The 20,474-nt window shown below is 40.8% G+C and overlaps 1 protein-coding gene across 23 annotated transcripts in view; it reads right to left on the bottom strand.

The window, feature by feature from the left end:
* Positions 1–20,474, bottom strand: part of kcnt1b (potassium sodium-activated channel subfamily T member 1b) — a 69,756-nt gene that overhangs the window by 38,367 nt on the left and 10,915 nt on the right. For 13 of the 23 annotated variants that reach the window (XM_079357178.1, XM_079357197.1, XM_079357198.1 and 10 more), the window contains exon 4: positions 1,442–1,480. The exons of 6 other annotated variants lie outside the window; for them this stretch is intronic. In XM_079357178.1, the coding sequence (XP_079213304.1) occupies positions 1,442–1,480 (39 nt within the window). Of the gene's footprint in view, positions 1–1,441; positions 1,481–12,128; positions 13,229–20,474 lie in introns of those variants that run through there. 4 more of the 23 variants (XM_079357183.1, XM_079357187.1, XM_079357186.1 and 1 more) reach the window with 3 other exon arrangements.

Below are 20,474 nucleotides of genomic sequence, written 5' to 3'. Positions count from 1 at the left end.
TTTCAGTCATGTTTTATTTATGTCATTATTCATAGCTTTATTTATGTATTTAGCTTTGTTACTGTCACAAACAAGCAAATCATAGACAAATACCCAAAAGCTGCGGGAAGCACGCACGCACGCACGCACAGGTCCTACAGCTGAAGCCCTTTTGTTTGCCTTTCAGAAGTTGGTGGTTTACACAGATAACATTTCATGCTCTTAGGTGATAAGTATCTCAGCCAATCACAAACTGAAATCACATAGGCTCATTGCAAAATTGGAATTGGTAGTGTTTTATTGACAGGTGACGTCCCTACCTGTCATGAACCCAAATCTCAGTCTCTGAAGGAAGGAAGAGTGGCCTTATGTCCACACTGATGGTTAAATCCATTGCGTCTGAACAGCTGTAGGACTGTCTTTGTTTCTAATACTTCCAAAGCTCATGGGCAGCCCACTTCAGCCATACATCAATGTCAGACATTAATTTGGTACAGAAAGCAAAATGTGCTCTGTTACAATGATGAATGATGTTTTCTGGTGCCTTTGCAAAACAAGTAACACCGAGTTATTTGCTGCAGTTGGGCACCAATAGGGTGAAGCACACACTGAGCCATTTAGTTCAGTAAAACATTTTCGCTAAAAAAGGGTCAAAAAGAGAGAATTACTTCAAGAAATTCACCAAAAATTCAATATTCACCTTGAATGACTGGTTTATCCTCTATATTTCATAACCTTTGTCCCCACCTCTTAACAGCGTGGGTGTTGAAGAGGATTCCCAATTGCCAAAGTGAAGACAATTTAAACCTGAATTGAATCTAAAGGTATTACACAACAGTGCAATAGATATTCTTGTGATCAGTGAATCAGCAGCATGCACAGACACAGTCAGGACAGAACAAACAACTGACACGTTGGTGTTATTAACACCTATTTCACCATGAAACATAATGATTTCAGAGCCTGTTATCTCTGCTCACAGGAATGCTTCAAGCCCTGATCTTACAAATTGACGACACTGACAGAGTGAATACTCGGGCAAACAATCAGTCAAGAGACAGATAATACACCTATTATGTGATAACAATAAAAAAAGGCTGCCTTTTCACCATTTCCTGTGGTTTGGTCAAATGACAATAAATCTGGGTAAAACTGAGCAGATCAGAATTCTTTGTATCTTTGCTGGGACAAATGTTGAAAAGGAAGCCATAAATAAAGGTTTTATTTTCTGCATTCTTCGTCATTACCTCAACAGACAGTGCTTTCTGTAGGTACTGGTAATTTAGTATAACCTTCAGACACGCTCAATGCATTATGTCCACATCCAGTCTACGCATAACCCATAGTATATGATACATGTGTGATTCAGTGCTTGCAAACTTTTTTCCCCCAACAGTCCTGTGCACGTTTCCATTTCAGACACAATCCATGCCATGCAAGCATGATGCTACCAGGGACTTACTGGGCATTGGTTGAGTCCATACTGTACTCCTCTTGATACCTGGACGCAGCACACATGGACACAGATAGGCAAAGGTTAGGAGAGAGTGGGAAACAGGATAGCGGGAAAAGGAAGGAAAATGGACAAAGTGGAAAAGAAGCCACTCAGGATGCCAATGCAAATGACTTGCATTCAGTTGCATCTTGAGACAAAAGGCAACCCACTTGATAACCTTCGGAGAGATTAAACAACCCTCTGAGCAGCAGGAATTTCAAAGATTGGATCTGATGCCATGAATTGTAGATTTCTTTGGGAAAAGGTCAGTCAAAGTTTGGAATTTACACAAAACATTGGTGTTAAAAATACTTAATGTCTCAGACGGTTGTGTCAGATCCATTGTTTGAGCAACTGCTTCCTACTGCACAGCGTAAGGGTCTTTTCAAATAAAGATGTCACTGTAAGGACTCTTCATAGAAATAAATAGTGACATTAACACAGGAAAATTGCAATATCTCAGCTTGATGTAAAGACAACAAGTAATTATTGGCTTTAAATAAACAGCTGACATGCAAAGAACTGAAAAAAAAAAAAAAACATAACCAAAGATAATCACAGAGAGCGCTTCAGTCGACTAACAAACAGATGGGACACTCAATGCAAACCACAGGGGATCAGGAGACACATCCTCTTGGTCAGTCACATATTGAAATGACCAGGAAGAAAACACTGAGGGAACTGACAGACAGAGAGACATACCCAGGTATTGATCGCAATGACTGACAAATAGACAATTGTAATGGGCTGGGGGTCAAAAGTTACATACACGGTTCGTTTTGATGCAGAGCAAATTGACAAGTGCACCCTAAAGCTATGACTCCTTTTTGGAAACCGAAGCTTAAGCAGAGTTCGCACAAGTCAAGAAATCAAATAAATGTTTTCTTTGAAGACACGTTTATAAATTAACCAGGTAATAGGACAGCAGCAGGTAAAACCAGACAATGTTTAACTAAGAGCACAGGTGTGACTAATAATGTAAATTGTTTGGTGCATTCTCTTTCTATACTATACAGTAGTTCAGGAGGCTGAGTACCATGCCAGATGGATTCCACTAATAAAAAAGAGTCTTCATGACTGTCATTTAATGGGTGTGGGGAAAACAAGATCACATAAGTAATCTAATTATTAGTTTCTCTGATTCTTAATGGATTCAAAACGTCCTAAAAATCTAATTTTCAAAACATACTTTCATTCATCGTTCATGCCACCAGCTGGAGTTGAACTAAGTGGAACAATGGCCAGCTGCTGACTAATGCACACAGCATCACTATTTATTAAACAACATCTGCCTGTTTAATTGAAGAAAAAAAAAACATGCACCCTCAAACCATCCTCAAGACTAAAGGCTTTACATGTATAATCCGGCCATTTCTTCCCTTAAAATAGATACCTAGCTTTAGCAAACAGATTTGATTTTATGTGAAAATATTCTGCAAGTTTAGGATGAATAAACCTTATAGTTGTAGCTTTCCTCTGTGTATTTTACATGAATAAAATCAGCTGATTAAAAACATTCCACATTTAAACGCTGCATTATCTCAACCACGTTTTACTGAGCTTTTTAATGATAACATTTCTCAGCTTGTTGTCAGTTACATTTATGCTACTACGACAGGTCAAAAGTCTGCTGTGGTAAAAGCATCAAAGGTCAAATGTCCCTTATCCCTTCAGACAAAAGGAAAATATTCAAAAAGCTTTGAACTATTCTCAAAAAATTGTCTGTTATTGACATTTAGTCTTGACAGAGAAACAGTGATTATTCGATTATTCAAAGACAACAATGGTTAATGTTTTATTTAAATACAAATACCATGTCATGCCATTCCGGCCTTTGGTTTGTTTTCTTAGAGGTTTTATAATTTGAGTATAAGTGCAATAAACCAATGCACAGCAAATCTAAAAATGTACATTTCAGCCGAAGCAGATCAATACAAATATTTTTGTGATTATTGATTGGTATCTCAGTCTTTTCATTTGATGTCTGTCAGAATAGAAGAAAATACCTGAGCGAACGTGTTGTTAAAAGGTCATTATTTGACATTTGGGAATTACTGAAATGCTCCTGACACAACCAGCATTGTCATCCCATTAACGCCATTTGAAATGTACTAATGGAGTGTCCATTAAACCCAGGAAGCAGCTGGGTCACAGGAGACGACCTGTACCATTGTCAGTAATTCATCATGAGCTTTTTGGCATTACAACAGCAAAGCAAAGTGGGATGTTGTGGTCCCCAGGACCCAATCAAATCACCAGCTGTGGGAATCCACTACTACTTTTAGTGAAACCTTGACAAGAGACCATCTTCCAAACCTAACACAAACGGGATTAAAAACTTTTGTTTTGTAAAATAATTAATATAACGTTTTTTTATTCATTAGAGAAGGACTGTGAGAAAGTATGATTCTTATTCTGGTATTATTTGATTAGTTCCTTTATCTTAAAATGTCCAAAATTTGTTGAAGAATCAGATTGTTGTTTCTGTGGAAATAAAACGTACGGACTAAAACACACGCAAGGTTTGTGTTTTTCCAAAAATAATTCATGGAATTAGAGGTGCAAACAAACAGGAAGTATTCACATTAAAGAAGTTTATAGGTGATACATTTACAAATTTTCTTGAACATTAATGAAAGTAATTTATTGATTTCACAAAGTTCAGTGACTGTTTAATAAAGAGTGTCATGTCTGAATTGAAAATCATGTCGGTACATCTGATATTTTTGAAAACACATTCAATGAAATAACAGCCAACAGTGATCTATATTGAAGTGTGAATGTCAGGCGGCATTTGTTATTTTAAAGCTTTGAAACTGTAAAGCTTGCTCAGAGGTGAAATAAAGTGATTAGGCAATATTTAGTCTGCTAATGAGGGATACTGTACATATCAACCATATCCGCTTCTCTGCTAACAGCCCATTTAGTGGCTATTTTACAACCAGCTTAATGAGCAATAAAGATGCTATCTGGATGCTAAGAGCTTTAGCAGAAGAAAAGCAAAGATAAACAGATGTGCCCTTAAGATCCATAAACTTTCAACAGATACAGTCAACACACTGACTCTGTTTTCTGCCTTTAGTTCATCATAAACCAAATCATATCCATGCAGCGAGCATCACTCTGCCCTTCATGCCTTATTTCAATAACACTAAGTCACATCCAACAATGAGCCTCACCTCTCTGCAGCCGGTCGGGAATCCGGCGTGTGAGCTGAGCAACTTATCCAACAAGTACAGAATGACCCGAAGTATGCTTTCAATTTGCTGTCAGTGAGAAGTGCCTGACGGACTGACTGAAAGTGGGATGGCCTCACACACATACACTCGCGTATTCCATCTCTGCAGCAATTTCAAGGGCAAATGGGATTTGTAGTTTTCCATCTGTTAACCTGCGGCAGGAAGCTTGCCAACATTTCTTCATGCACTACAGCTCCCATACTGTTCCTCACATGTCACACAGACAGCTCAAGTTCTACTTGCCAAAAATATGACGAGTCTCACAGGGTAACTTAACACCTGGTTAGGAAGCAGCACTAAAAGCAGAATTCCTGTTGCAAACAACCAAATGAAAAAAACAATAATACAAAACGATCCTGCCCTTAGCATCATAATTCTGATCACACCCTTGGCTCTAGGATGTAAATATTAAATTATATATATGTTAAAGCATGTGTCTATACACTGGTGGACAACATCCTCCACACCTACATACTTTACGTTACCTTCCTCACAGACCTGTATCTGAATGAAAAGGGTCCCTAAAATATTATAATAGAACACCTCACACTTGGTTCTGGTCAACAGCAAACTATCAGTTCTAAATCCGCCTGCAGGTTCGTGAAACTGCAGGTAACCATGGCAACAGGACCTTTGTGCCAGTTAGCAGTTCTAACTCCCTTAGTTACACCTAAACAGGTGATTCCGAATAACGTAAACATAATGGAAAGATGGAAAAAAAAGCATGTTTGAAACAAATAGTATGGTACGAGCACTAGTCTTTCTTTTTGCCTCTCAGTGCCCAAAGTGAGGACAGAATTCAAATTTGATGTCACTGAACGTATGCCAATTCATGCAAGCGCTTCCGAGCCAGCGCAGCCAGCACTTTTCTGCCCGGAAAATACGCTAGGTGGACACAGGGCCTAAGTTTCTCAGTAGAATTTTACTGTATTGTGTTTCACTATGATGGATATTATAGTATAGCCATTCCCTGTCCATGTCCTGAGCACGTGCAATGTTATTGATAGAATACATTTCATCTGACAGTCTTAAGATTTGATGATTCTGGCATTCCAGAGAGTTCTGCATAACGCACTGTCATCCAATCAGATTTGTCCTTGCTTTCCTGAAAAGTAATTCAGATTTTAATTGTCTGCACCCTGAACAGCTCAGCCAAGGTTGTGAGTTGTTTTTTTTGTTGGCCCAGAATAGAGCTGATAGTGTTCACTGATGATTTGAGAAGCTAAATAACGACCACGGTGCTCATTATTTTCAACTCTCCAATCAACTGCTGAGAGATGTCATCCTCCTGGTTTAATAAAAACAGATGGACAACGTGTAATTTAACCCAAGGGCTACATTAGAAACCCCTCATTAAACCTCGTGACACTTAAAGCTAAATGAAAGCGTAATTGCTATGCGAAAGCAGGGCGCTATAAATAAACAATAGACAAAGGGGAGGAAGATGCATACTTTTACTTTTTCTGTGCTGTAAAAAAATGGATGTGTCGTACAACTGTTTACCACCACAGTGTAATTAGGGAGCAGAGTAACATGAAGAAGAATTCAGCTGGAGCCTGAAACAAAAAAAAGAAAAAGAAGAAAGAAAAAAAACACCAGAGGTAAAAATATTTTTGAGGTATGAACAACACACACTTGATGTTTTGGAGAGCAACCAAACAAAGCTCAACATCTCACTATAAAGACAGGATACACTCTTTAAGATTTAAACTAGAAGAGCACAATAATACATCTTATTAGCTGACTCCAGTGAGCTGCTTCGCCATTAATCTTATCATTTAATGAAAGAGAAATCGTGACCGTTACTTTCTCTTATTTCCCAACAGACCGCTGCTGCTGCTAACACCGAAGGGAAATCTCATTTAGCTTCTGCAACTTAATGAAGATCTACAAGGAAAGGCAGCTTGTAGTTTATTAGGAGGAAGCCTTTAACATTGAAATTAAGACCAAGCAGAATATTCACAGCAAATGTTTCCCCATGGAATACATTGAAGTTAATGTAAAGAGTATACAGTCTAATGTGTTATCGTCTTAAATACATCATTTGTCTAATTTGAGGGGGTAAACTGCATCAAAGTGTTCGCGGGTTGATCAGAGGAGAGTGGGAGGAGAGAGAGGCTATATTGTGCTCATGTAAGTGCACAGAGGAATTTGCAATTGAATTGATTAAAAAAACAAAACAAAAAAAAGAACATACTGTAATTGAAACAGTTCCCATGTTGGCATAGATCACAAGCTAACATCGAGCATACATAAAACATATTCAACGGTGCTCTTTTCTTTCTATGCAGATCAACAAAAAAAGTTGACTATAGCTGATATTCTCTATTCTGATTTCAACAAATGGTGTTAAAGTAACCTTTTTCCTGCAGGGATTCTTCATTGTTCACCTGCACTAATCCTCTTCTTGATGTAATGTCTCGTTTGCTACAGCACAGATCATGTACCTATTATAGCCTAGCTTCATATCCTGCCCAGGATTTTGGTTTCCAGATATCTCCCTCTGCGTCCCAGTTTGTTAATCCGTAATGGTCAATTAAAGGATAAGTGCAGAAACAGAAATATCTAAAAAAATATATATAAATAAAAAAAAAATGTGTCCATGCATAAAAGGAGCATTTAAACACTGGAGAAAATGCCGCCAAGGTTACATATTTTTTGCTTTACCTTAGTGTCGCTTACTCTACTAAAACTTTTACATTGAGAAACAGAAGATGTAACAAGTGTCACGACTTTGCATATTTGCTTGAAAAGCATGATGGCATTGGACTGACAGATTTAAGCTCTTTAGAGGGCTCAGTGCTGCTGAAACGTCAAATGGCAGAAAGTCTACGCTGCATATCAGTCAGTCAAAATTCTGCTTTTACCAAATTGCTCTCTGCTGGCCAGTATCCAGTAGAACACTCCTCTTGAGCAATACAAAACTGTAGCAGTCATTTATAAGAACATGACTTTGAGTTCCAACTAGGCTCAACATTTCAGATTCATTTTCAGATTTCCTAAACAGATTTTTCACAGAGAAGCAATGTGGTGTTTAGCCAAAAATAAATCTGTGCTACTGTATCTGTTTTGACCACATCCTGTGTTTAAAAGATGGCCAATCCCTCTGTTACTGAAGATCCTCCAAGTCTTGTTTAGTCTATTTACTGTACTACTGCCAGTACTAAGATACTGTGTAAGATACTGCAGGGAAACCAATAGACCCACAAATCGAAGGGATTCCCCAGGTGCTGTAAATTATGCAGAAATAGATACATTCTTTATAGGCCAGATTATTGATTTTGTCACTCATTTTATCCTTTCATTACCTAGCCAGTTTAGACACAAATCCCACGCTGATAGTATTTCACAACCTGGGAAGCTCTCTGAATTCCGACATCCTGTCAGTCTGCAGGGAACGCACAGCGGCTCAGTAAAATAACCATTTCTGAAGCGGTGAAGTTGGACGTTCCAAGCCAAGCATTTATTCATCCATTTAATGTGGAAGAACTTATTGCAGAGAGTGGTCCAAAGCTGGTTGAGGAGGGAAACTGGCCAACTGATGCATTATCTTTTGACAGATATGATTCATAGGATTGCTATTTCCATACACTGTGGCTTTAAATGCAGGCAATCATTTACAATAAATAAAAAAACTTTATTGGCATCTGCTCTTCCTCTCTGCTTCGTAGTAGTCAGCTGATTCAGATATTGATCACTCCAACAGATCTGCAGTCATACCTACAACAAATAAGAAATTAGCATCTGGGGGTGTGACAATAAACTCAGCTCGAGTGAGGAGACGATACACGAGAACGATTCACAAGAACGAGACAATGTTTTAACACTATTTTCAATACCTGTCACCTGGCTGCATGGACGACTGACTACCTGTCCAACAGACCGCAGTACGTGAGGCTTCAGGACTGTGAGTCTGACGTGATGGTCTGCAGCACAGGGGCCCCACAGGGTACAGTACTCTCCCCCTTTCTCTTCACCCTGTACACCTCGGACTTCTGCTACAACTCTGGGAGCTGCCACCTGCAGAAGTTCTCCGATGACACAGCCATTGTGGGGTGTGTGTCTGAGGGAAGCGAGCAGGAGTACAGGCAGGTCATCATGGACTTTGTCGACTGGAGCGAGCTCAACCACCTTCAGCTCAATGCCAGCAAGACTAAGGAGATGGTGATAGACTTCAGCAGGAAGTCACGCCAGACTGCACCAGTGAACATCCAGGGTCTGGACATTGAGATTGTGGAGTCATACAAGTACCTGGGCGTTCACCTCAACAATAAACTCTTCTGGTCACACAACACCAACTGGTGTACAAGAGGGGCCAAAGTCGACTGCATCTGCTGAGAAGACTGAGGTCCTTTGGAGTGTGCAGGACTCTGTTACAGACGTTTTATGACTCTGTGGTGGCTTCTGCACTTTTCTATGCAGTGGTCTGCTGGGGAGGTGGGAGCACAGAGAGAGACAGGAAGGGACTGAACAGACTGGTCAGGAGGGCCGGTTCGGTCCTGGACTGTCCTCTGGACTCTGTAGAGGAAGTAGCTGAGAGGAGGATGTTGGTGAAGCTGACATCCATCATGGACAATCCCTCTCACCCCCTGCACGACACTGTGGGGTCTCTGAGCAGCTCCTTCAGCAGCAGACTGAGACACCCACCTTGCAAGACTGAGCGCTACCACAGGTCATTCATCCCATCTGCAGTCAGACTGTTTAACAGCATCACCACATGACTCTGTGCTATAATCATTTTATCATTAATGTTACACACTGTGTGTTTCTGTCTTTCTACGAGCAAAAGTGTACATAGTGTTGATGCCTTGTATTATTTAAGTCTATTGTATTTTTTTTAACCCCTATATTTAATGAATGTAAACTGGCTCATAGCTGTTCTTTTTTTCTTTTTGCTATTTGATGCTGTTTATATTTCCTGTTTTACCGTTTCTTGGCGCTGTTGTGACACCCAAATTTCCCCCTTTGGGGGATCAATAAAGATTATCCTTATCCTTATAACACGAAGACGAACACATATGACTGGAAAAATAGTCTCCTAATCAATTGAAAGTCCCACAAGGACAATCAACACAGGTCAATTTTTTCACGTTTTATAAATCATACTGTAAATTATTTCACTGATTGCATATTATCCATGTTTTGTCTTTTAGTGTTGTTGTTTTTCTATTCCATCGTCTATGTTCTGATATCGCAAACAGTTTTCACCTCAATCAGAAATATTGTCTTGTTGCGAGATCTTTTCAAACCCTGATCAGCAATACAAGGGGAGCTTTATTATCTCCATCAGTTTTTACCGTCTGTATCATACGGCATAATCATCATTCTCCAATAACTGCCACAGAGAAAGATTTATCGTACAGACAATTAGAAATAAAACACACAGTGTGCACTTATAACCGTGTGGTTATGTAAAGTTCCCAATTATGTACCCCATGAACCTCACCACAGCGGCTGTGGGTTCGATTCCGACCACAACGCTTTGATGCATGTCTCTCTTCAGCTGAGCTTTGTAAAAAAGGCAAAGAGGGTCAAAGGCCAAATAACTATTGACTTCAAAAAAGGAGGGGGAAAAACAGAAAATATATTGCCATATGCATTTACTCAAATACTGACCAGGGGACAACTGTCCTGGAGTATTTTAACTTTCACTAGGGGCAACTGGTTGCAAAGTGTTTAACTCACAAGGTCCAGCTTCTTGAACCTCTGACTATTATCGTGAAACATTTCAGAAAGTTTAGAGCGTTTGGCTACACAACTAAAGCTACACCTAAGCATAGTGAAAATATTTCAGAGTTCACCACATTGCATTTGTTGAAAAAATTATTATATAAAAACATCAACAAATCAAGATCATCACCATCATCAATTAATGTTTGGATCTCCAGCATTAAGAATCCTCCACACACACATGAATACCTCAGCAACTAAAACAAAGCTGCTAACCTAGAGACGTACCAAAGGAAATCTGTGCAGTGTGTGTGTGTGTGTGTGTGTGTGTGTGTGTGTATGTGCTGATCATAGAGGACTGAATGTCTAAGTCTATTTAACATACTTTAAAGTGCCTAGGTATTGGGGATGAAGGTTTTATCAGTGGGTTTCTATTACTGATTGGACATTTTAGTTCTTGTAAAGGAGGCAGAGTGCAGTAATTTCTCAACGTTAAAATAGAGCTCAGCTCACAGAACAGAGCATAGGGTAATAACATAGAGTAAGAGACAATCTAATATTCCTGATCCCGTAATGATCTTTACTATTTGGAAAATACACAAATTTTATTTTGAAGGGGTGTGTTTCTATGTTTTTCTTCTCCCAATGCAAATTGGGTTGCCTTTGTTGAACAAATATGAATTTAAAGTGAATCATATTACTCAATACTGGATATTTAATGTTTCAGTGAAGGGTTAGCAGATTTTGCACATCCGTTCACATGCCTTGAAATTATCAGTGCCCTGAATAGAAATATTGACAAGAAAAATGTGCACTGTAAATACCGAAGCGCCAGAACACACTAACTGCAGCAGAAGCATATTGGCGGTGCAGTGGTCTCTTAAACGCCGCCAAACAAGCTCAACCTGTCTGTCTCCAGCCAAACTAACCTCGAATAACCTGCCCGCAAGAGTGCCAATCTGAGCTTTAATGGCAGCAGTTCTGCATTTTTCAAGATCTTTTGTCTCACTGAGTGGAAAAAAAGACATTTAGTCTCGCTCTGTTGTTACAGCACTGGATCAGCCCATTGCACACAAACCACAATCTTATTTGTCTACCAAATGATAGCAGGGTGTCCTGACAGGTGGACGTCTGCATGCACAGTCTGCTGAGTGGTTCAGACATGTGCTAAGATAACATATGTGCTCTCTATAGTTGAATATGAAGGTATGTCAACACAAGCCCTTGTGGTTTGCATTTTTAATACATCCATCAGTACATGTTTTTTTATTCAGCAGAGGAAGCCTATAATAAGATTTTTCCGACTCAATCAGAACACCAGGATTCATAAAATTGTAATGGGAATGCAGCATTCAGTGAATTATGTAATCACTATATAGGCTACTGCAGACATTAACAGAATCCCAGTGAGGCTGTTAGAAACATGATTGAGGCGTTTTAAATCATTCAATCAGTCATAAAATTGAGCCATAAAGAGGTACAGGCTTGTGTTTATAATTAACCCCAGTGAGGAAAATAGCCCATGTACCACCTGGTGGATGAACGATTATGTCACAATCCACCGGTGAACAGGCTTAATGGTGATTGAATATTATCACGGAGCAACTTTTGCCCTATAATTACGATCGAAGTTATCAGGAGGACTTTATGCACCATGCGCTCGCAGCATCCTGTCATCTCGAAGATGCTGCGTGCGTGCGTGCGAGCGCGTTGCATTCAGAAGCATGCGACTTTGCGGCAGCTACCTTTGGCCGGCATCGCTCCCGAAAGAGCCCATGGTCCGGAGAGGGTTGGAGGGGTTGACCCAGGTTGGCTCGGGGGTTTTCTGCACCTCGGTTTTGACGTCGGGGTCGATCTCCGAGGGTGAGGGCGTCAGCTTAGCCCCTGCCATGCCTACCTCTCCGCCTCCCGGGCGCGCTACCTCCAGCAGAGAGCGGCCGATATTTTTTTCCTCCTCCTCCTCCTCCTCCTTCTTCTTTTCCGTCCTCCTGCTGCTGTCAGAACGGGCTCACTCAGCGACCGCCGCCGCCGCCGCCGAAAAACCGCATCCCCGACTCAGTGGTGTTGCGCGAGGATGGAGAGAGAGAGTCTCCCTGCCTGCCGCATCACACGCTCCTCAGATACACTGAGGCAAGCTGAAGCCTGTCTCGAGCTAATCGAGCGCTCCTTCATCCCTGATGGAGATGTAAGATCCCAGTGCGTCCACGAGATTCACGCGTCGTCACAATGAAACGTCAACGAGTCGGCCAACCCAACGGGCTCCCAAATGGCTTACATAACTGAGATTGTAGAAGGTATTGATCCGCGAGTCCTTCTGATCAGGCCAACGTGCCTGTCAGTGATCCTCTTGCCTCGCTCGATAGGCCTACCTGTTTCTATGGTTTCTAGATGCTTCATAGAAACAATTGCCTTCATAGTCCTTCCTATGGCACCCATTATTCAGTATCTCTCAACTATTGTTTGACTACAGACAAGGATCACCAGAGTAATGTAGTGGTAAAGGCAAATGAGAAGGTTAAAAAACACATACGCATATGGAGCTGTTTTGCATGAACACACCTGAAACAGACAAACCAGGGACACCTGCTCTTACATGAGATCTGTTAGTTAATTTCCACCGAAATTAGTTTAGTGGCAGGTCAACTCTCGTCTCACAGGCTTAATAAAAAGGGATCCATCCTGACATTTACACTTTTTCAATACCGACTGTTACACTACATTCACCATAAAGTGGAAAAACTGTCCATATTTGCTGCAGCTAAGGTAAAAGCAAAGTTGCACATTTATAGGCTATTACAATGATGTCAAGGTGTTTCGAGTGTACCAGACAATGAGAGTGATGACAGACCCATGGGCAACAACAACAAACACAATATATTCTCTATTGTACTTTTTTTTTTTTAAAAGAAGAGTTAAAATATGGTGTCACTGATTTATGGCAGAAGTTTGCCTCTATCATTTCTTCAAAGTTTTCTAAACCACTGATAATGTTTAATCAGGAAAGCAGGAGTGACATAAAGTTAAATAACAACACAAGCAGTACAAATTACACAAAATACCCACCAAATCACTTAAAGTCACCGAAATATTCATTATAAAAAATTTAGCTGAATAAACATACTCAGATCACATTATTTTTATCCGTCCTGCATGCATTTGGAATATAAAAGAAAATGGAGCACCTTAATTAAACATGCAAATTGGGGAGAACATGACAGAGATTTAACATTTTTTAACAATATCTCCCCCTCCCAACAGTTAACTGGGACAGCATGCCACCCCCATGGTTGCTTATTGTCTGAGAACATAGCAAGTCGAAGGAATTGCACACACAGCAGTTGTATGAGAAAGGCTACAATGCATGGATGGGTGTGTTTCTTTCAATGTAAATTGTTTTTGCCAGGTCATGAATCGAATGCAGTTGGATGTGAATACGTGTTAATACTGCTCATCTCCTGTTTATGATCATGATCTACAGTCCAATTCAGTTTATTTCTAATGTAGCCAGAGCGGCCCTCATGAGCTGAACGACCATCAGTAATGCATTTAGGAAATATATAATACAATTCGCGTTCATTGCACACGGCACTCTGAGTTCAGCCTGCAGGAAGCACATCAAATTATCTGATGGACCGGGATTAGAGCAGCTGCAAAATTTAAGATCTCAAAGGATAGGGAATATTCGGGGCTAGAGGGAAAAAATGAATGAAAGCCAAACTATTTTTATTAACAGCCGGTTTGTTGGGGTTAAGATAAGTTTGGGTCTATATGCCTGTAAAATCACTTGCAATATTGTTTATAAGATGCACTCATCAACAATCAGCTTCATCTGTTTAAATAATCATGAGGGCACTTTCCATTCTGCTAATATGCTTATGTTATCCACTTAAAACTGCATGTCTGGGGAAAAAAAATGATGTTAATCAATGAAGAATGGTTTTATTTAATCATACGAAAAACAAATCTGCTCTTGTGGAGACTGTCTGTGCAATAAGTGCTTGTGGTTGTCTAGTTTGGTTTCAATTGAATTCAGTCACAAAAAAAGGAAGCGCGCAAAAAGAATTAACTCAGAACGATGCAGAGAAAAGAAGGGGAAACAAGTTCATGCAGGAGAAGCAGGTGTAGAAGCACATACGTGAGCACAGAGACACTTTGTGGTGAATGAGAGGACTGCAGTGTACAGGAGCACATCAAACATCCATTAGCCAGAAGTGAATGTCCTGCGTGGGGAAGGATAAAGTGGCCAGTGTGTGGCCTTGGGGTTTTTTTTTTTTTTTAAATCTTCAGTGAGGTTGTAGTGATGCTGCTGCACCTTTGAACCAGCTGCTCAGACACACGCGTATGCTTCAGACGTAAAACAAGAGAATTTCTGCATCAATAAAAATGAAAAGGGTGCAAAAAACTAAATATTAAGCACCGGTACTTTCCGTACTTAAGTTGGATAAAAAAAGAACAAGAACATTCTCATTTTTAAAACATGCAGTTGCCGACTCATGTGGCTTTGTGCCAGACAGGACACTGCATCCATTTAAGAATAATATTTGTCAACTCGAGCGTGTTGTTATGATCTTATTGCCAGGCGTGTGCTCACAGATCCAGTTTATTCCTGATGTGGACAGCGCTGTGGAAATATTGCAGTTGATGAGACAACACTGTGGTTTCAAACTCACACATACAGGTTCAGGCTGGATTTTGAAGAGGGTGGGTGGGGGGCGGGTGGGGGGGGGGGGGCAGCAAACTGCAGGGATATAACAAGCAGAAAAAGATCTGCAGTGAAGCCTATTAGCTGTGTAACGGTACGGCTGGTAAATTATTCCTCTAAGAAATGCCTGGCACACACTGTGTGCATGGAATATACTCCAGATTCTGCAGGATGAGTAACTTCCACTTTAACACACAGATGAAAAAAAGATCAGAAGGAAAAAAAAAAGAGAAAGCGAACTAGCTGGAAAATGCACCACCGAGCTGTATCAGAGTGCCACTGCTGTCACAAATAAATGTGCAGTTACTGAAAAAATGCAGTTGAGGGCGCTGTTTAAAAATGTAAGATGATATTGCTGGAAAAAAAAAATACTAGAAAATGTACTTGCAAATATTTGAAACATTTAAATTGTATATACTCAAGAAGAGGAGTGGTTTTCTTTTAGTCTTGAGTCTAATTTGTGAATCGTTGTGCCCGTCAAAATGAACCGAAGTCGTTGACAGGTCAATTCATTTTATAAAGTCTCGTCGAGCCACCAGGCTTTCCTCTGAAGCTCCATAACCATCGGGCTCTACGCAGCTTCGTGCTCCGTGCTACAGATGGGCGTCGAGAGTTGTGATGATGCATTTCTGTCAAAACATATTAAGGCAGTGAGCTGGCGCTGCTGTGGGCGAGCTGTCTGTCTGTGCATAGCCAGAGAGGAGGAAGGAGTCTAGTCGGTGCCACTGGCAGGCTTACACAAAGGAGTGTACGTACACACACACACACACACACACACACACACACACAAGCACAGGGGGGCTTCTTCGGCTCGCTGACTGCTGTTCTGCCAAAGGCTGTTCAGTGCAAAAAGGTTCAACTACCCGCTAACTGCTCTTAACCTTATCTTCTCTTCCTAAAACTGAAGGTTTCTAGGTGAAATGTCCCATGTGAGTTTGCCAATGCCGATAATTTAACAAAGAAAAAAAAATTGCTAACTTCATATTTTATCAACATTTAAAATGTTGATAAATGTTTTGATGGTCAAGGTTACAAATGCTGTGTCTATGAAGACAATAAATAAGCTATAGCTTAGCCTGCTACTAAGTTGAAGCTGGAAAGGTTTAAGATGTTTATGTTTGGAATATGAAGTGTCTGCATTTTTTTTGTCCATGTTCATAGGATGGAATCTGGGAAATGTGAGCAAGTGGGGGTGTTGAGATTTGTGCTCTCATTTCATTTTGTGTTGAGATTATGCCCCTGCCTGTTTTTGTTTTTCTATTTTGATTTCCCATGTGTGGTCATGTGACCTAACCTGTGTAATTAGTGACCCTACAGGTGAACTTAATAAAAGCGCGTGTGCCCGCAATGCGGTGGTTCACACAAAGAGAAGTTCATGTACTGTGTGGTTGTGTCTTCGTTAAACGTTGCGTAAAAGTTGTCCTGCTAACAAAAACCCATAAAGATATTAGCTTTTACTCTGGATACTCCAAATACAGTCCTTTTTGCTCTCTCAGACGTTTCTTTTTCCCTTTGAATGTTCTCTGAAAATATGCAGGCACTTTTATGAGGCCACACTAAAGACAAACAGGCCCATGTTGAACAGTTTCATGAATTAAACAACGGCTCCCAGCACACGCCTGTGCCAGAAAGAACTGGAGTTGTTCTCATTAGCATAACATTGAACAGTTAGCTCTTTACTGGCCCACTAATGCATTTAGACAAAGAGAGAAATAATACTGTTTTTCAATGGCTTCAGCAAAAGTTTGATACTTGGACAGGAGCTCAAACTTTTGGCCTCATGTACAGAAATAGTAAGTCACAGTTTTGGGGTTGTTCTGTATCGATCCTTGTACCTGAGCTGTTTGAATTATGGTCTCCTGACTCACTATCTCCCTGAAAGGTATCGTCCATAGATCAGAGATGGTCCCTTGGCAGAAAGTCAGAGGTCCTTTTGGTGGTAAACTTTATCACCTACATCTTAAAATGACAAGAACTTATATCAGAATTTCAGGGTAAAAAAAAAAAAAATCAAGATTTAACGGGCCACACTTTTGATATGTTGATGGCATTCGGCTTAACACACAAGAAAAGTTCCAGGAATAAATCAAAAGTTCTGTGGCTGCAGTGACCAAATAGGGCTGGGAATCTTTGGATGATTTGACTTCAATTCTTGGGGTCACAATTTGATTCAGATTCTAGATTTATGGATTCGAAGTCTGTTTTTGAATAAGCACAAACTTCACGATCTACTGCAGTCGTCTGTGTGACTGGCTGAATTTCTCGCTGCGTATTTGGCATTCGACTGAGTTAAAGAGCAAGCCTTAGCACTTGGCAGGGAGTAACTGATTGCCCACCAACCAAAAAAACGATTTTTGGAATGTATAAATATATGCAAAAGCACAGAAGGTAAGAATCTTGATTAGAATTTGTTCACATAAATCACATGTTTTTCCACCTTTATAACCAAATAGGAGGCATTCTGCAGTGAGATGCTTGTACACAACTAAACCACAAAAACACCTAGTATAATATCATTATTATTAATATATGAAATATTATGTCACAACCTTGATGTGAAACACCAAACTAAGGCCTGATGTCCTTCTTTTAAATAGATTACAAGACTACAGTTTTTGGACTGTTAATTCATTAAATATACTAAAAGGAATGAAAACTAAATGTGCTATGTATTTACACAGAGACGAGAAAGACAGCATAATAATGAACAGATGGAGAATTCACTGGGTAAAAACACGGTGATAAATAATCCCTTGACTGGCAGTCAGGCTGCCTGTGGGCCATTAACCAAAATATTTCTGTAAATCCGACATCAGTGATCCACAGAGACTGCGTATCGATTATGAATCATTTTCCTGATTATCTTGGAGAGGCAGAAATCGTGCGGCAAATAAAACCCATGGCTTCTTGTGAGTTGAAGAATGCAAAAGGAAGATGACTAAGGGGCAATTAGTCGGTGTTTATGCTAAAGATGATTGATGTTAAAGAGACAACAAAAGGACATTTTAAAAATTCCCATGCAATGATGCAGTTGAAGGATTTAGCCAATGCATACTGTATGTTCCCGCTTGTCTTTGAACTACTTGGATGAAAGGTAAAGTATTTTGTTATTCCTGTATTGTCCTCCATGTGACGCTCTAAGTCTCACGCTCAAGCACAAAGAAGAAGATCCCCCCTCTACGCCGCTGACAATCTCATTGCCTCCAACATCCCAGCTGCTGACAAGCAAACCACTGCGATGCTAATTGAGCTGGCAAGAGGGGCATGACCACGGGGGATTAATGCACCAGAGACTGCCAGGCATAAAGAGGGAATTGCTCGGAACAGAAACACTGACCCCCATTCGAAAGAATCTCTCCTCGCAGCCAGGCTACATCTTTGTGATTGTGCACCTACAGCTGCTGTTATGTTCCAAATGACTTCATATGACGACTGATACAAGAGCTTTGGGAGAGCCGCACATTATTTTCGGCTTAAACGTGTCCCGCTACTTTCATTAAAAAACCTCCATAGAGCTAAGTGGAAATAAATCTGAGCAGAAATTACTGAAATGCATCACTGTCCAAACGGAGCTTTTCAGGAATGTCATGCCTCGGAGCTTTCTCATTTTCATTGTTTACTTGTTCACGTTGCAGCCTCTGTTCACTGGCGGCACAAATCCATAGAGGAACTTGCCCTCAGAGATTGTGAGAGAGTGTGTGTCTGCTTTATTGTGACAGTAGCAATCTTAATTTGACAGCAGGCCAAAAGACACACAGCCACTCTGCTGCTGCTGATGATGAGAACAAGTCTGGCAGGCCCTCAAGTGTCGCCCACCCACTCAGTGCTGCTGATGGTGGTGACTAATGCCACCTATGGCCGTAATTGCAAGCTTTGGTTGCCAAGCGGAACTATGCATGTCACCAGTAACAACACTCGGCCTTTCAAGCATGTCAGATTATTAAAGTGAGATGACGTGGGGATAAAGTAGGGTCTCACCTTGAGATTGAAAATCTCTCATGGTGGTCCCTTGAATCTGTGTTATTGACACAAACTGAGATTGTAATGCATGTCAACTCCCATAAGATTAGCAAAGCGCTTCCTAAATACAGCACGTGTCCAAACATAGCTTCACAACCATAGCTCGGCTCATCTTGCATGACTTAACTTTTTAGACTTTTTATTTTATTGTCCCTGAGGGGAAATTCTTTTTCACCGTGTACAGTTTTAAGGGCAGCGCGCCGACAGAGGGTGAACACAGGCACAGGGAGATACATGTGGGGCAACAGGACATACAGTGACAGGACATACAGTGACAGGACATACAGTGATAGGGCATACAGTGACAGGGCATACGGTGCATATGGTTATAGGGGGACCGGGGATCGGGACTGAGGTGGGTTTTTATTGAGGGCTGTAATGACTGCAGGCACCAAGCTTCTGCCGTAACGCGCCCTCCTGCACAACAGGGACCTGTACCTGCGTCCAGAGGGCATGATGGAGAGGTGGCAGTTGAGAGGGTGGGTGGTGTCCAGTGCTATTGTGTGTGCGATGCGTGTGATGGCCTTTGAATTGAGTTCTGACAGGGTGGGAGTGGGGAGACCGATTAATTTGGCTGCAATGTTTGTGACACGGGTGAGTTTGGTTCGGTTTTTGACAGTGAGCAGGTTGAAGAAGCAGGAGGAGCAGTAGATCAGGATGGGCTGATGCTTTGATACAACAGGAGGAGGAGATGGGGGGCAACATATAGTCCTTTAAGTTTCCGGATGGCGTGCAGTCTTTGGTGGCTCCTTTTTTGATGTCCGTTGTGTGCTGGTCGAAGGTGAGATTGTTGTCTAGTGTGAGTCCGAGGTATCTGAAGCTGTCAACAGTTTCAACTGTAACCCAGCCTCCAGTAACCCAGCCTTACTCAGGGAAAGGACAGGATCACAACATCAACAGATGTTTGATTAGGCTACTCTTTCAAGTTTATCAACAAAATAAGATGCCCGCAAACAAATAACAATGCGAAAACAAATAAGCCATAGAGCTATCATTGATTAGCTAGCTAGCAACAGCTAAAACTATTTGCAAGATTGATTGAAAGATACCATAAAACATCACAATATACAGTAGAATCAGGATACGAATCACTTTATGTTTGATTAATGGGAAGCGTATTTGCCTCTAATTCTGCCAAAAAAAAAAAAAAAAAGTAATGTAGGGAGTTGATTCCTGGGAGCTCTTGAGCTTAGTAGCAGGTAACTCTGGATGATGGGGTTGGTCTTCTGCTATGGAACCCCTCCCAACCTCCTTGTCACTATCCTTCCTGCATCTACCTCAATTCCACTTTTCAAACGTGGCACAGTTTCACCAGATGACTTTTCACCATGAGCCTGGTTTTGGCAAAGATTTCTGCCTCTTAGAAGAG

Source organism: Symphodus melops (assembly GCF_947650265.1).
Source record: "Symphodus melops genome assembly, chromosome: 1".
NCBI classification, from domain to species: Eukaryota; Metazoa; Chordata; class Actinopteri; order Labriformes; family Labridae; genus Symphodus; species Symphodus melops.
The sequence above is the reverse complement of the archived record's forward strand: the minus strand, read 5'-3'. Positions and strand labels throughout refer to the sequence as shown.